This window comes from Anolis sagrei, chromosome 6, assembly GCF_037176765.1.
Source record: "Anolis sagrei isolate rAnoSag1 chromosome 6, rAnoSag1.mat, whole genome shotgun sequence".
Classification (NCBI taxonomy): Eukaryota; Metazoa; Chordata; class Lepidosauria; order Squamata; family Dactyloidae; genus Anolis; species Anolis sagrei.
In genome coordinates, this window is record NC_090026.1 from 95,550,768 (window position 1) to 95,568,065 (window position 17,298).

Consider the following 17,298-nt stretch of genomic DNA (forward strand, 5'->3'; position numbering starts at 1 on the left):
TGTACGACTTGTTTCCCAATTTGGAGTTGGATGTCCTCAAATCCCTCATCCACTCCGTCTTGCTGAGGTTGAAGATGACTTTCTTTTTGTGAGAAGACCGAGGCAAAGAAGGTATTTAGTAGTTCTGCCTTTTCCCTATCCCCTGTCAGCATTGCCCCATCTTCTCCTCGAAGAGGCCCTATCGCCTCCTTGTTTTTCCTTTTTCTACTGACATAAGAAAAGAATCCCTTTTTATTGTTTTTAATGTCCCTGGCAAGCCTGAGCTCGTTTTGTGCTTTAGCCTTGCGGACCTTTTCCCTACAGCTGTTGGCTATTTGTTTGAATTCTTCTTTGGTGATTTCTCCCTTTTTCCAGTTCTTGTGCATGTCTCTTTTGTGTCTCAGCGCAGTTAGAAGTTCTTCGGACATCCATTCTGGCTTCTTTGCACTTGTCCTATTTTTTCTTTTTGTTGGCACGGTTTGCAACTGCGCCTTGAGTATTTCACTCTTGAGAAACTCCCATCCATCCGTAACTCCCTTGTCTTTTAGTATCTGTGTCCATGGAATGCTGCTCAGTGTTTCCTTCATTTTTTGGAAATCAGCTCTCCTAAAGTCCAAAATGCGGGTTTGACTTGTCTTAGTTTCGGCCTTTCTTTGTACCTCAAATTGCAGGAGCACATGGCCACTTGCCCCTAAGGATCCTACCACTTCAACCACATCGATCAGGTCCTCCACATTTGTTAGGATGAGATCAAGAGTAGCCAATCCCCTTGCTGCCTCTTCTACCTTCTGGACCATGAAATTGTCTGCAAGGCAAGCGAGGAATTTGTTGGACTTTGTACTCTTGGCCGAGTTTGTTTTCCAGCAAATATCGGGATAGTTGAAATCGCCCATGACTACTACATCTCTTCTCTGTGCCTGTTTGGTCAACAGTTGGCAGAAGACTTCATCAAGTTCTTCCTCCTGGCTTGGAGGTCTGTAGTAGACTCCTACAACAAGATCTTTTTGAGTCCCAGTTCCCTTGATTCTTATCCAGATGCTTTCAAGCTGCTTTCCCGGATTGCTGTCATGCATTTCTTCTGCAGCATAAGAGTTTTTGACATATAAGGCTACTCCGCCTCCTCTCCCCTTTGTTCGGTTTCTGTGAAAGAGGTTATAGCCCTCGATGTCTACATTCCAGCGATAGGAGTCATCCCACCAGGTTTCAGTGATGCCTATGATATCATATTTGTGGTGTTGTGCTAAAAGTTGGAGTTCGTCATGTTTATTTCCCATGCTCTGTGCATTAGTGTAAAGACATGTGAGCCCCTGAGATCTTCCCCTGAGCTGTTTAATTGGGGTTATTGTGCTTTCGGTACTTGGTCCTTTTTGTGTTTGTGCAGCCCTCCGTTTAGCCTTCTGGCGGTTCCCTGACATTATGGGTAAAGTAGTGTTCGCAAGGCTGTTGTCCCCCTCCCCCAGTGGGCCTAGTTTAAAGTGCGCCTAATGAGGTTTGCGAGTCTGTGAGCAAAAAGGTGTTTTCCTACTTGTGTGAGATGCACCCCATCCCTTGCCAGTAGGCCATCCTCCTGGAAAAGCAGGCCATGGTCAAGGAAGCCAAAGCGTTCCTCCTGACACCATTTTCTAAGCCAGTCATTGACCTGTACTATTTTTCTGGCCCTTGTAGGACCGTGTTTTATGACTGGGAGGAGGGATGAAAAGACCACCTGTACATTACATTGCTTTAGCTTGCTTTAGCTTTGTTCCTAGAGCTCGAAAATCATTTGTGATCTTTTGAACAGTATGCCTAGCAGTATAATTGGTTCCTACATGAATCAACATGAGGGGAGGACGGTGATGGGGCTTGAAGAGCCTGGTGAGCCTCTGAGTGATATGGTGTATTTTTGCCCCCGGTAGGCAGCATATTTCTCGAGCCATCCCATTGATAAATTGTCCTTTTACACTGCCTTGAATTCTTATGATGTAGAACAGGATATAAATATTTTAATAAAATAAAAATAGTAAAACAATATTGATTTTTTTCTCAGTCTATTTCCCCTTTCTTCTCAAATGTTGGTCTTTGCTATAGTTTTGTTAGAGGGCTAGGTTATAACAGGATCTTTATCTAGGATAGTAATTAATATTTTTGTGTCCTATTAGTAAGCTGTAGGAACTTTTATAACAAAGTCCATTTTTTTTCCTTTAGTGTTTTTGAGTAAGATACTACAAGAATCACAGCTGCTCTTTTACAATGCCCATAAGTGCTTGGAGTGCTTCTGTGAGCCACCCAGAGTCCCTTCAGGGAGATGGTGGTGGGGTATAAATAAAGATTTATTGTTATTTTTCTGACACAAAAACACAGTATGATACAGCAAATGAGGTACATATTCTGGATTTCATATCACAAAATCACAAGTCGAACATTTCCAAAGCGTTTCCAAAGTGGCGTTTTGTACTTGACAGATCATAATTTTTGTCAATGTTTATTGTTTTCAAATGCTGGCTGAGATTATCATCATCATCATCTCCTAGAAGCAGCCCAATGTGATCTGCTAACATGAATACCAAATATTTTCACAGAAACAAAAACCCAAAATGGCCACCATTAAATGCAAAAGTAGCACAATACTTAGGGCGCTTCTAGACTTCACAGAAATGCCTGTTAAAGTGGGTTTTTAAAAATTCACTTTAGCGTGCATTTCTATCCCCACACTCCCACAGAGAAAACCAGCTTTCCCAGTGGACTGTTTAGATGCCCTCCCGGTACCTACCGGGAGGACACCCAAGCACCCAGAAGCCCCTCCAAAGGCAGTGGAAGGAGCAAAATCACTCTTCCCCTCACCTCCTGGCACATTATTTCTATGTGCCAGGAGGACTGCCAGAGCAGCATAATACTGGCCCGCTAAACTTTTTACAATTTTAAGGCTGGTTCGGGTAGTTTTGGGGGGGGGGGGGTGCCGTCTTGGTTTTCCAGGCTCATAGAGCTCGAAGCGCCTAGAGGGCTGTGGGACTGACCCCTGGGTAGTCTCAAGACTAATAGTCAGTCTCCACAGGCCCATTACCCCATTAGACCTGGGCCTTTTAAGAAGATCCTGATCTAATGAGGTATCAAATTAATTCAGGACAAAGCAAGGTTTACCTGCTTTCTCCTGAATTCATTCTCTTTTTCCAGAGGCCTCGTTTGGATGCTTCCAGTAAAAGCCCAACAAGGCCCACATTTTGGGGCCTGTCTGGAATATACTTTGAGTCCTTTTTTATCCTTTCACTAAAAAGGTTACACACACTGTTTACTCACCTATCAATGTTTTCTCAATTCTTTATTCAAAGGTTTTGTATTATACATGACCACCTTTGCTGTTCACCTTTCTGTGCTTTACATTAGTTCAGAAATGTCGTTGACTATGCAGTGTGAGGCAATGTGAAGCATTTGATTTAACTAGTCTGTTCTGCATTCTACTTCCGTGTAATACAATAGTTTCCATGAAAACTGAGATACCAGCGTGAAACATGGTACGTGCATTTAGGACAATTCCACAGCTCAAATTCAAATGCCAGCTCCATTTTCTTCTTCTGTTTTTAAAGTGGGGCAGGAAAAACAAAACAAAAGATGTTGTAATGCAATATTTGCCTTGAAGAGTCAGGTATCAGAATGAAAGTTTCCCAGTTTCCCATGTTCTGGACACAGCTCTGTTTAACTTCAAATCCCAGCATGCCTCTCTCCAAAGAAATGCTGTATCTTCCATTCAGAAGGCATTTTGCAGTGAAATATATCGATTAAAAACTGTTCTCTACTTGAAGTTTGAACATTTTTTTCAGTTTCCATATTCCTTTTCAAAAGATGCAGGGAGACAGAAAATAGATTGTAATTCAATGGATTAAATCTTTTGAATGTGTGTCTGTGCCAGTTAGTTTTTAAGCATTACAAAGTATGATTTAATAATCCTATGTCAGAACTTCAAAATTTCTGCAAAGAGGGAAGTATGCACATGCTTATGTCAAACCATCTGCAAACATTTATGCATTATTATATAAGTAACCTTGTTTTCTTATATAAATATGCATGTGTTCTTCCACTTGGTATAAAGAATGATAAGGTAAGGTCATTGCTTTAATGTGATCATTTGCTCCATAATAGTTATTATTACCCTGGAACATGCTGCAAGTAATGAAACTCTCTATATGTTCTAATATTAACAACCTATTTTTGTTTATTGCAACATAGACATTTTCTATTTTCAACAGTCATTTTTTCCTCTTTTCCCAAGGGCCACAAATAAAAGTTAAACCATGTGAGTGAAATAGTTTATTATCCTGTCTTTAATGCAGGCTATAGTAAGATCAAAAGGATATCTGGGCAGGGGGGAACAAAGAATCCCACCGCTGCCACCAATATAGTAAAATCAAAGAGGAGATATCTGGGCAGGGGGGAACAAAGAATCCCACCACTGCCACCAAAGCAAGGGATGATAAAATATTATAAATGACCGATGTTATTGGTAGTATTAGCCGCCACCACCTCAGCTTTATTGGTCTGAGGAACCAAAGGTGTGAATGTGTTGTAGGTAAAGGTGTGTTTGCCCTTGTTCTTCTATGGCTTCTTCGCTGGCTGACTGGACTTTAAAAGTGCTTGACAAACTGAAGCTGACACCAGTTAAAAGTGAACTAGAAAAAGTTTATTGAGCTTTAAACAAACATCTACTCATAGAATGAGCGGTACAGAAACTTGATTCAGATGCAGAGACTTAGTTGGATTAAACAGTTAGTTCTACTGACCAAAAAGCTTTTAAAACTGTGAGTTTCCTTAAACACACTGTTCTATCCTTAGAAACAGTAACTCTTAGAGAACAGACTCCTGTCTGTCTCACACACAGGGCAATAAGATATGTTAAACTTCTCTTAAGTTTACTAAGACAAAACTCTCTTTTACTGGTCCTCTCAACACAGTAAAACCCTAGCCTTTGTCTCAACCTTATTCCCTAACCTTAAGGCTCACTTTTAAAACTCTTCTTCCTGTCAGAACCCTATTCTAGCTTCCTCTCCTAAAATCTCATCCTTCTGTGTCTGATGTTAAGACACTTCTCTCTCCTGTCAGAAACTGACAGCCTTTTTCCCTCTCTCAACCGACTCCTCCCCTAATTGCTCTACCCAATCAGGAGTCGGCTTGACTCCTCCTCCTGCCTCTGCCTGCCTTTCAAGATGAAAGCTACTGATATTCAGGCTTCAGCCTAGTCGCCTAAAAGGTAGATTTCACTACACAGGCTATATCTATATCTTTGTCTGAATTAAGCAAACTTGGTCTGCAATTTTATGCACACTTTCCTGGGAAAAAGACTGAGAGAATATTGCTGCATTTACCTCTTGGTAAATTTTATTTTGATTGGACTGTTAAATGTTGTAAACAAACCAAATGATACAATTATATATGCTAAATTATGCACGATACATCCAATGGATAAGCAGTAAATAAATTTTATTCTGATATGAAAATAAGCATTGTTATTGTTATGTGCCTTCAAGTGATTTCTTATTAATGCCAGCCCTAGAGTGAATCTACTATGGCATTTTCTTGGCAAGATTTATTTGTAGTGTGTTTGCTTATGACTTTGTCCTCATTTCAGGCTCTACGAATATGACTTCTCCAAGGTCCCCCGGTGGGTTTCCATAGCCAAATTAGCTCTCCAGAATCGTAGTCCAATGCTAAAATCACAACATCACACTGGTTCTATAAAAATAGGCACCTCATATACTAATACTAAATTAAATTCTTCAAACGTGGATCCTTATGTAGCCAAAACCATACTATCCAAACACAAAATATATAGTTCAAGTGATTAACAAAAATATTGTACTTCCTCTTACTGTTCCCAGTTATCCTCCCTGAATTATGCTTTGTGAGTTTGCTGCAACAGACCAGGATAAACCTCTGAAAATGCTGAAGATACTAGATTCCAGCTCCTTTTATGCATTGAACTTTGGAACAAACTGAGTAAAATGAAAAAGCTGAAACATATATACACCCATGCTCTTCACTCTAAATATAGGAATGTTCTTTATCTCTGTGACTGACTATGGGACTGCTGAGCTTCAAGTAAACAATTATCAAACCACAATTTCTTTACAAAGCATGATAATCCTGATGAGCTTGTATTACCTGGCAACTCCAAGTAATTACTTACATTGTAATAATGCTTTGAGTCAGATGCTATATCCATTGAGGGTACTTTTCTCATATATGGAGAATGATTTAGGCTGGCCTGCAGTTTATTATAGAACACAGATCGTAAGCCTTTTGTTTCTGTGGTTGGCATTATTTGGCATGGTATTTATTGACAGTATTTTATGCATACAGAAATTTTACACAAGTTTCACCAATATCACATGGAGCTTGCATGGGGAATTTGGGGGCTTCCAGATTTGTTGAGCTACAACTTCCATAGTCCAGTGTGCAGACGACGACACCATGCTGACTAAGGCTTCTGGAATTTTAAGTCTAGCATATCTGGATAATTTCCCACTATAGACATGGGAATCTCTTGGGTATATGAATGTGTGTGTGTATGACACCATAAAGATGATAATGAATGCATGGTCTCAGTTATTTGTTCATTTGTAGCTATTTGGGCTGTTATTGTCATTGCTTCCCTGAGCATAGAATCATTCTTCTTATTCTCATTATTTTTTATTAATATCACACTTTCAAATCTTAAAACAGATTCAAAGCTGCAGAACTTTGGGCAGGACTTGATGAAGCCATACTTCTCATGTGGGGGGCTGGCAATTAATAATATTATTTTTCAATGTGTCAGTGACCAGCACCAACTATGTGCTTATTAGCTGCAATGTTTGTTTGTTTGTTTTTGGTAGTCCATGGGCCACCAGTATGAATATAATTGGGATGACACTGTTCTGGACATGTATGTGCATGACCTCAGGTGGACTATAGCTGTGAGATGTGCAGCAACTGTTCCTTTTTTTGTAGTGGGTATCCACAATGTGCTGTGTTCTTTGTGCAAAAAAATAAAAATAAAAGTGGGTGCAAAGGCATATGAAACTTAGTTCCTTATTCAGCTGACTCTGCTCTAAGACATAAGAAACTGGGAATGAGTACCCAACCTCAGCGTCTGTCACAGCAATCTGTGTTAAGTGCTCTTTCAACCCCTTTTGGACTCATCTCTTGCTTGGCATTCTGAATTTAAAAAGTCTGCTGTTCTGCTACGCCTTCTTTTGCTCCCTCAGATATACATAACTAAACACTTCCGTCGATTAATTTGGTAGAACTACCAGTTCGTGTCCTTAAACAGTCAGTGGAGGAGATAAGAATCCATATTTGACAACACCCATAAACAAGTGCTGAAAGGGTGAGAAAAGGGCATACTCTTCAGATGAGTGTGTTAGTGTGGTTAAGGATGGAACAGCATATATCAGAAAGAGAAGGAAGCTCCATTATGGTCAGTGCGACAGATGCTTTAATATATAGGCTGAGTATCACTTATCGTGAATTCTGAAATCCAAAAGTGGCTGAGATAGTGGCACCTTGTTTTCTGATGGTTCTATTTGCACAAATTTTGTTTCCTGCACAAAATTATTTAATATATTGTATACAATTACCTCAGTCTCTCTCTCTCTCTCTATTTAAACACACATGAATGTTGAGTTTAGACTTGAGTCCCATCTCCAAGGGTGCACCTGCACTGTATTATAACACCACTTTAACTGCAATGGCTCAGTGCTTTCAAAGTTTGTAATTTTACAAGATTTTTATACTTCTTAGTTAAAGAGTAATGGTGTCTCACCAGGCAATTCCTGTTCCATTGCACTGAACCACGGTAATGAAATTGATGTCAAACTGCACTAATTCTACATTGTAGATGCATCCCAATTTTGTGCAAACATGGATATTCCCAAAAAAACTCCAAAACATGTTTGGTGTCAAGCCTTGTGGATAAGGGAGACTCAACCTGTATTTGGGACTCAAAGGAACATGTTCTGGGGCCTCCAGCTGTTCAACTGCCTTTTCTGGTTCCCTCTCCTAATCCCACCCTCTCCATTAAGGATTCAACTACCCTGTAGAATAAATATAGTTTGACACCACTTGAATTGCCATGGCTCAATGCTATGGAATTGTGAGAATTGTTGTTTTATAAAGTCTTTAGCCTTCTCTATTCTATCCCCAATGTTTTTTAACATTTACATTTACAAACCGTTGAGAGACCTCATCCAGAGGCATGGAGTGGGGTGCTATCAGTAGGCTCACAGAGGACCTTTTCATTGGCCAGCCCTAGACTGTGGAAAAAGCCTTAAGACATGGCTGTTCGAGAAGGCATTTAATTAAGTGCTATAACAATGTGGTAAAGATGACTGGAATGGACAAGGAATATGAGATTGGTTATGATTCCACTATGAGACGAAGCGGATTATTTAGTGTAACTTTATAATTGTTGTATTGTTAATATATTGTTCTGTAATTGCCTTTTGTAAATTGCCTTTTTATGTATGTTGTACACCGCCATGAGTCGCCCTAAAGGGCTGAGAATGGCGGTTAACAAATGCACCAAAATAAATAAAAAAATAAATAAATAAAACGACTGACAAAAAAAGCTTTGACAGTAAAATCAGCTATTGGAATTCAAAACTCAACTGGCAGGCCTATCCAGTCAATTATTAATTTGTGAATTTTAAATTACAATTAAATTACCTGTGCATAACTGGTTATATGTATTTTAATAGTCTTGTGTTCTATCTCTGTGTTTTAACCCTATTGTACCCCTCCTCAAGCTGCAAGGAGAGGCGGGCAATAATAATTACTATCTGTCATGGAGTAAAGGTGCCTCATCAAATTAAATCCCCATGATTTCATAGTTTTGTGCCTTGGCAGTTCAATGTGTGTCAAGCTATATATATTCTACAGTGTATATCAGGGGTTCTCAAAGTATGCTCCATGGAGCTCTTGGAGCTCCGCAAAGCATACTGAGGGGCTCCGCAGTTTCCTCTCCCCTCCCCCTACCAAGCCTTCCCTCCACTTTTCTACTCTCCCCCCCCCCCTCGCTGCCAAAAGCCTTTTCCCTTGCCTTCCTCACCACCCAGATCCTTTCCCCATTAGTCTTCCTTGCTTCCAAAACTCTATTTCCCTCACACTGCTCAAGGGGTGCTTTGAATGTGCTTTTCTTGGATGGCACAAGAGAGTTGAACTGGATGGTTCCTGGGTTTCTGCTATTACTACTACTACTACTACTACTACTACTACTACTACTACAAAGGCTCAATGGCCATCTGTTGAGGGGTGCTTTGATTGTGCTTTTACTGCATGGCAGAAGGAGGTTGGACTGGATGGTCCCTGGTGTTTTCCACGGAAATACTGTTAAGTTTACGTTGGTTAAAATTGTTCTTCCTTTCAAATATTATATTCTTTTTTCTTTCCTTTTTTCGCGCTACAAACAAGATATATGAAATGAATTATTAAATTTATCATCACACCACACCAAAGCTTTCCAAACGTGTGTCGTGACACCTTAGTGTGTTGGAGGCAGTGTGTAGGTATGTTGCAGAAACATAAGAAGAAACCTCTGAGTCTATGTCAAATAAGCAAGCAATCATATATCTTAAAAATACAGTAGAGTCTTGCTTATCCAACCTTCACTCATCCAATGTTCTGTATTATCTAACGCAGTCTGTTTCCCGCCCGGATCCACAGTTTTAATACATTGTGATGTTTTGGTGCTAAATTCGTAAATACAGTAATTACTACATAATGTTAGCGTATATTGAACTGCTTTTTGTTGTAAAACATGATGTTTTGGTGCTTAATTTGCAAAATCGTAACAACTGAAACCCATTGCCTTGTATAATTGTATCTGGTTGTATACTACAAGAGAAGATGCTACTCTAAAGATGCTGTTCTCTGAAAGGTCATGCTTTTCTAAGAAAGCTATGATCTCCAAAATGTGTTTTCCCAGAAGGTTTTGAATGCCATTTTCCAAAAGATAATGGATTAGATGGCAGTGTAGATGGGGCCACATATACTTTTGACTTTTATATACCCGCATATAGATAATTTATCACAATGCACCAAGCTTGGGCAAACTTGAGCCCTTCAGATGTGCTGGACTTCAAGTCCCACAATTCCTAACAGTCTGGTGGCTATTAGGAATTCCATAGCAGTTAAAGTGGTGTCAAACTGGATTCACTCTATAGTGTTGAGCAGGCATAGGCACATTTCGGCCTTCCCTCCAGGGGTTTTGGACTTTTAACTCCCACAATTCCTTACAATCTTGTGGCTATTAGGAATTCCATAGCAGTTAAATTGGTGTCAAACTGGATTCACTCTATAGCGTTGAGCAGGCAGGCACACTTCAGCCTTCCCTCCAGGTATTTTGGACTTCAACTCCCACAATTCCTAACAATCTTGTGGCTATTAGGAATTCCATAGCAGTTAAAGTGGTATCAAACTGGATTCATTCTATAGTGTTAAGAAGGAATGGGAAATCTCGGCCCGACAGGTGTGTTGGACTTCAACGCCCACAATTCCTAACAATCTTGTGACTATTAGGAATTCCATAACAGTTAAAGTGGTGTCAAACCTGATTAACTCTATAGTGTATTGTCGAAGGCTTTCATGGCTGGAATCACTGAGGATGCTTGCCATAGATGCAGGCGAAACGTCAGGAGAAATGCCTCTAGAACATGGCCCTATAGCCCGAAAAAAACCACAAGAACCTAGTCACTCTATAGTGTTGAGCAGGCCTGGGCAATCTCGGGCTTCCAGGTGTTTTGGACTTCACCTCCCACAATTCCTAACAGTCAGTGTCTATTAGGAATTCCATAAAGGTTAAAGTGGTGTCAAACTGGATTCACTCTATAGTGTTGAGCAGGCATAAGCACACTTCGGCCTTCCCTCTAGGTCAGTGGTTCTCAACCTGGGGTCCCCAGATGTTTTTGGCCTTCAACTCCCAGAAATCCTAACAGCTGGTAAACTGGCTGGGATTTCTGGGAGTTGTAGGCCAAAAACATCTGGGGATCCCAGGCTGAGAACCACTGCTCTAGGTGTTTTGGACTTCAACTCCCACAATTCCTAACAGCCGGTCCCTCCAGGGGTTTTGGACTTCAACTCCCACAATTCCTAATAGCCGGTCCCTCCAGGGGTTTTGGACTTCAACTCCCACAATTCCTAACAGCCGGTCCCTCCAGGGGTTTTGGACTTCAACTCCCACAATTCCTAATAGCCGGTCCCTCCAGGGGTTTTGGACTTCAACTCCCACAATTCCTAATAGCCGGTCCCTCCAGGGGTTTTGGACTTCAACTCCCACAATTCCTAATAGCTGGTCCCTCCAGGGGTTTTGGACTTCAACTCCCACAATTCCTAATAGCCGGTCCCTCCAGGGGTTTTGGACTTCAACTCCCACAATTCCTAATAGCCGGTCCCTCCAGGGGTTTTGGACGTCAACTCCCACAATTCCTAACAGCCGGTCCCTCCAAGGGTTTTGGACTTCAACTCCCACAATTCCTAACAGCCGGTCCCTCCAGGGGTTTTGGACTTCAACTCCCACAATTCCTAATAGCCGGTCCCTCCAGGGGTTTTGGACTTCAACTCCCACAATTCCTAACAGCCTACCGGCTGTTAGGAATTGTGGGAGTTGAAGTCCAAATCCCCTGGAGGGAAGGCCGAAGCGTGCCTATGCCTGGAGTACATTGTGCCACTTTAAATCCTATGCCTGCCTTTTGTGTGCTTCTGGGGTTTGTAGTTCAGTGAGGCCTAGGACTTCCCTAGCGGAGCGTATGAAAGCCTTTCTCCTCAAACTCCAAATCCCAGGATTCCAAGGGATTTAGAGCGGAAGCACCGCTCTGGAAGCCGCGGCGACTTGTGGTGATTGGGTTCTCTCTCCTTTTCCTCGACACGCACGGCACGCCCCTTTCTCTCTGCGAAGGGCGGGATTAACCCGGGAGGGAAGGAGGGAGGGAGGAGGCCTTGAAGGCCTCGAAGGCGGGGCCGGGCGGAGAGGCCTGGGCGGCGCCTCACGCAGCCTCCTCAAGATGGCCGCCTCTCCTGACCGACCTGCGGAGGCGGCGGCGGCGGGAGGAAGAAGAAGGTGCCGCTGAGGGGAAGGAAGGAAGGCAGGCGGGCAGGCTGACAGGCGGCGGGCCCGGTCTCCCTTCGCGGCCTGCGGCTCCGGGCCGCGATAACGCCATGCGGCGGGGCTAGAGCCGGAGGCTTCCACCGCGAGTCAATAATGTTAGCGGAGGTAAGAAGAGGCCGCCCCAAGGAAGAAGAAGAGGAGGAAAAGACGGAGGGAGGTTGGAGGGGCGAGGGGCTCGTGAGGGGAGGTCTCCGTCCTCTGAGGCTCCCTCTCTCCCTCCCTTCACTCCTTGGGCATCCTCATCTAAGCCAGACCTCCCTCAAGCCGTATGTTATTACCTGCGCCAAGTTGCCATGGCGAAAGGTCTCTCTCTCTCTCTGGCTTGAGAAGGTCTCTCTCTCGCTTTGCCTTTGCTGAAGATGTCAGTCTGATCAAGCGAAGGCCTGCCCAAGAGGATAGAAGGCCTGCTCCGCTAGATCTCTTTTTGAGTCCAAAATATAAGGCCAGGTTTCATTCCTAGGGCGCATCTGCATTGTAGGATGAACGCAGTTTGACACCACTTTCCATCTAGTTACTCTCCAGTTTATCCCTAGTTCTCTAACACTGAGCCACGGCAGTGCAATTGGTGCCAAATTGTATGAATTTTACGTTGTTATGTGCATTCTGTATGTGAGTGAGAAAGATCAGAAGTTCATCCAGCCCATGCATGGGCAAACTTTGGCCCTCCAGATGTTTTGGACTTTAACTCCCACAATCCCTAACAGGCTGGTAGGAATTGTGGGTGGTTCTCTAGTACTGAGCCATGGCAGTGAAATTGGTGCCAAATTGTATGAATTTTACGTTACATGCATTCTGTATGTGAGAGAGAAAGATTAAAAGTTCATCCAGCCCATGCATGGGCAAACTTTGGCCCTCCAGATGTTTTGGACTTTAACTCCCACAATCCCTAACAGGCTGGTAGGAATTGTGGGTGGTTCTCTAGCACTGAGCCATGGCAGTGCAATTGGTGCCAAATAGTATGAATTTTACATTACATGCATTCTGTATGTGAGAGAGAAAGATTAAAAGTTCATCCAGCCCAGGCATGGGCAAATTTCGGCCCTCCAAGTGTTTTGGACTTTAACTCCCATAAGTCCTAACAGGCTGGTAGGAATTGTGGGTGGTTCTCTAGCACTGAGCCATGGCAGCGCAATTGGTGCCAAATAGTATGAATTTTACGTTATATGCATTGTGTGTGTGTGAGAGAGAAAGACCAGAAGTTCATCCAGCCCAGGCATATGGGCAAACTTTGGCCCTCCAGGTGTTTTGGACTTTAACTCCCATAAGTCCTAACAGGCTGGTAGGAATTGTGGGTGGTTCTCTAGCACTGAGCCATGGCAGTGCAATTGGTGCCAAATTGTATGAATTTTACCTTGTTAGGTGCATTCTGTATGTGAGAGAGATAGACCAGAAGTTCATCCAGCCCAGGCATGGGCAAACTTCGGCCCTCCGTGTGTTTTGGACTTTAACTCCCACAATTCCTAACAGCTGGTTGTCTGTCAGGAATTGTGGGAGTTGAAATTCAAAACACCTGGAGGGCCAAAGTTTGGCCATGTGCAATCCAGACTTTTTGGCCTCATTGCTGCTGCTGTGAGCCCTTTCCTGCCCATCACAGGGCTTTCTTTGCATGGTTTGTTCATGCAAACCATGCTTTGCTTGCTCTCCTCTGAGGCTGAGAAAGTGTGACTTGCCCACAAGGTCCATGACAGGGCAGGGATTAGACGCCTGCATTGTTTCTCTACACCAGGCATGGGCAAACTTAAGCTCTCCAGGTGTTTTGGACTTCAACTTCTACAATTTCTACCAACCGGTAGGCTGTTAGGAATTGTGGAAGTTGATGTCCTAAACATCTGGAGGGCCGAGATTGCCCATGCCTGCTCCACACTATAGAATGAATCCAGTTTGACATCACTTTAACTGCTATAGAATCATGGGAGGTGTAGTTTGGTGAGATATCGGCACTTTTTGGCAGAATATGGCTTGTAAAACGATAAAACTGCAGTGATTTCATAGTGTTGGAACCATAGAATCATAGTTGGATGAGATCTTGTGGGCTATCCAGTCCAACTCCCTGCCAAGAAGCAGGAAAATCGCATTCTAAGTACCCCTGACAGATGACCACCCAGCCTCTGTTTAAAAGCCCCCAAAGAAGGATCTTCACCATACTGCAGGGCAGAGAGTTCCACTGATGAACATCAGTTGGGGTGTCAGACAGCATTCATTCTGCCGTGTAGACCCCAAGTCCCTCCATTTTCAGAATGACCACTGAGGCAGCTTTAGTCACGAAGTGAAAGAGATGCATAGCCTGAAGCTTCGTTGTGTATATCCTTCAGCAGTTTCCTTTAGCAGCCTCAGTTTCTAGCATGCGAATATGCAGCTAGACAGGCAGGGACCAATTGTGTGGATGTTGTCCTTACCGACCATTTACAGAGGGTGATGAGGGATCCAAAAAACTGTCCCGAAGTTTCCTTGGGGTGTGTCTTTAGAACTGGGAGTGTGATTGGCCAGAAGGGGAAAAAAGTGAGCACATTGTTGTCATTCTCTGATTTTCCTTTAAGTTTGGTACTTTCTCAGCCAGTCGGAGTGATTGATTTCATAGTTTGTACGCTGAGTTCTTGGTTGAGTGCCAGGGATATTCTTTTGGAATAAAAAGTGATTGCTGTGTGGTACCAAGTTAATGTGTGAAAACTATTTTTCTTTTTTAAGAATAGTGTTTGAAGACTTTTAAACTACACACAGTTGATCATGGTGCTGTTAATTCTTTGCTGTGTACGCTCTGGATTTATAAATGGAAGCTTGTATTGTATATGTGAAATGCCTTGTGATGAGTCAGGTTTCCACTGAAATTATTTACTAGTTATTGTTGTGTGTCTTCAAGTCATTTTGTACTTATGGTGACCATTTCACAGAGTTTTCTTGGCAAGATGTGTTCTGCCTTTGCCTTCTTCTGAAGCTGAAGGTATGTGATTTGCTTAAGGTCAGCCAGTGGGTAGCCATGACTGAGTGAGAACTGTAATCATAGTCTGCAGAGTCACAGTTCAGTGTTTAAATTACTACACCACCCTCATCTTAAAAGTATTGGTCCGGAACGTACTAAACAAATTGAACAGCTGTATACTATTGAGCCACTGGTGTTGCAGAAGCTCTGTGGAGTCTTTAGCAGTAATTTTTCTTTACCCTGGAATTTGAAATTCATTTAAATAAAGACAGTAGTGATAAAAATGCAACATCCTGATTGCATGGCATCTCATTGACTGTTAATCATTCGTTTGTATGCTCTGGAGTTGAAGTAAACTGAGGTGTGCAAGCTTCCTGGTGATGTGAATTTAAGTAGTGGGGACAACAGACAGATTGAAAAGAGCACCAGAGGGATTTTTTTGATGTGGGAAAAGACATTAACATGGTAAATATAAGCAAAGGACATGTATTGGATAAAATTCTCAATTTCACAATACACACTGGGGAAACTGAGCTGATAGAAATTTACCAAGGAAAGGATCTTAGTAATGGGGCAAGAGATCAGTGAAAATGTCAACAAAGTTTACAGCTGCTATAAAATTCCACATGCATCATAGTGAAAAGGCATTGAATGAAAACTGACAGTACTGGCTTTAACGAAATCTTTGGTGTGACCTCATTTTCTACAGTTCTGATCATGGCACCTACAAAATGTTATTGATCTGGAAAAAGTGAAATAAAAGGGTCACCAAATTAACCAAGAGACTGGAGTAGTTACACTATGAAAGATTGCGGCATATGGCACTTAGAAAAAAGGCACTTAGAAAAAGGCAATAATAACAATAGGTCGTAGTATTAGTATTCCACTTTATCTCTCTAAAAAGAGACCCAAAGCATCAAACAGCAAAAGCAATACAAATTATAATTTAGAACCTAGAGAACATACAATCATTAAAGTAGAATTAAACATAGAAGTAAAGAGAGACATTATATTTATTTTCTATACATTCATAATTCAGTACCTAAGGCAGTCTGAAAAATACATTAAAAGAATACATCTGAAAATATAGTAGTGAAAAAGCAACTATATTCTGTTAAAGTGATCAAACTGAATTAAAAGAGTGTAAAAAGTATTTAAAATATAACCAATGACAAAAAGATACAGCACAAAATAATAGATTGGATGAAGAATGAATTTGAAAATGCATTTTTTGTATTTTCATAATTCTGGAACTGAGAGTCGTTGAAGTCAAATGGTGGGCAATTTAGGGCACATAGAACCACTGCCACAAAATATCGTAGCAACTGGGAACTGATTGGCCACAGTATGAACAGAATGTTGGGTCTAATATGTCTTTAGTCTCACTCAGTATGGCCTTTTAATTTTTATTTGTCTTGGGCAAGTAACTAAATGGATTTCAAGTTAACTTTGTAATGCTTCGGTGTTGCTGCATCCCCAATCTTTGAAACAGGAAAGTTTATAAAAATGGTATTTGTGCTTCCTGTCAGCATGGGAAGCTTTATTTTAATTTGGAAACTTGTGTGTTCTTTTAATAGCAGAGATGATACAAATGAATTATTCATATCAACTCAATATAGAACAAGTTTTAAGCAAGAAGAATGATAATAAAATATTATTTAGACAGTGTTTTGAATTATTTGAGTGCTTTTCCACTTACATAATCTTGATAGATTCTCACAAGGGTAAGATCAGTATGTGTATCTTCACATTGTAGATGTGCTGACTCAGGAAGATAATGGCTTCTTTAAAGCCACACCTGGTTAATTTGTGGAAGATTCATGCACACAATCTCTACTGCAAAACATAGATTCTACCAGTGTTTCCTGTTTGTGCTGCAAGATGACCTAAAATTCACTTGTTCTTACAGGAAGTGGAGAATTTAGCAGCATACTATTACAAGTAATGAAATACTTGTTTTGAAGTTGCTTTTGTGTCAGGATTCAAAGGTACAGGGTGGTACTAATAGATTTCTACCAATGTAAGAGTTGGAGACCGAGTTGCCTTGTACAGCATGCACTCAGCTAATATTTGTGTACTGATGTCTTGAAAATGAGCAGCAGTGAAATACAGCTTCTGCATTAACCTTTTACCTGGGATATTATTTGAAATACATAATTACATTTGAAGGAAATGGCATTATATTCTTATTGTGAACTTAGCAGTTTACAGCTTCGACTCAGTGGCATTCACACTCACTCTAAATCCACAAGTAAGATTTCTTTGGCATTCTAGCATGTCATGAATTAACTCT

General features: G+C 41.6%; 1 protein-coding gene across 3 annotated transcripts in view; it reads left to right on the top strand.

The window, feature by feature from the left end:
- The first annotated feature begins 11,924 nt into the window (after nucleotides 1–11,924).
- Nucleotides 11,925–17,298, top strand: part of SNX13 (sorting nexin 13) — an 81,566-nt gene continuing 76,192 nt past the window's right edge. For 2 of the 3 annotated variants that reach the window (XM_060782139.2, XM_060782141.2), the window contains exon 1: nucleotides 11,925–12,193. In XM_060782139.2, the coding sequence (XP_060638122.1) occupies nucleotides 12,182–12,193 (12 nt within the window). In that variant the 5' untranslated portion in view covers nucleotides 11,925–12,181. The remainder of the gene's footprint in view (nucleotides 12,194–17,298) is intronic. The other variant, XM_060782140.2, reaches the window with a different exon arrangement.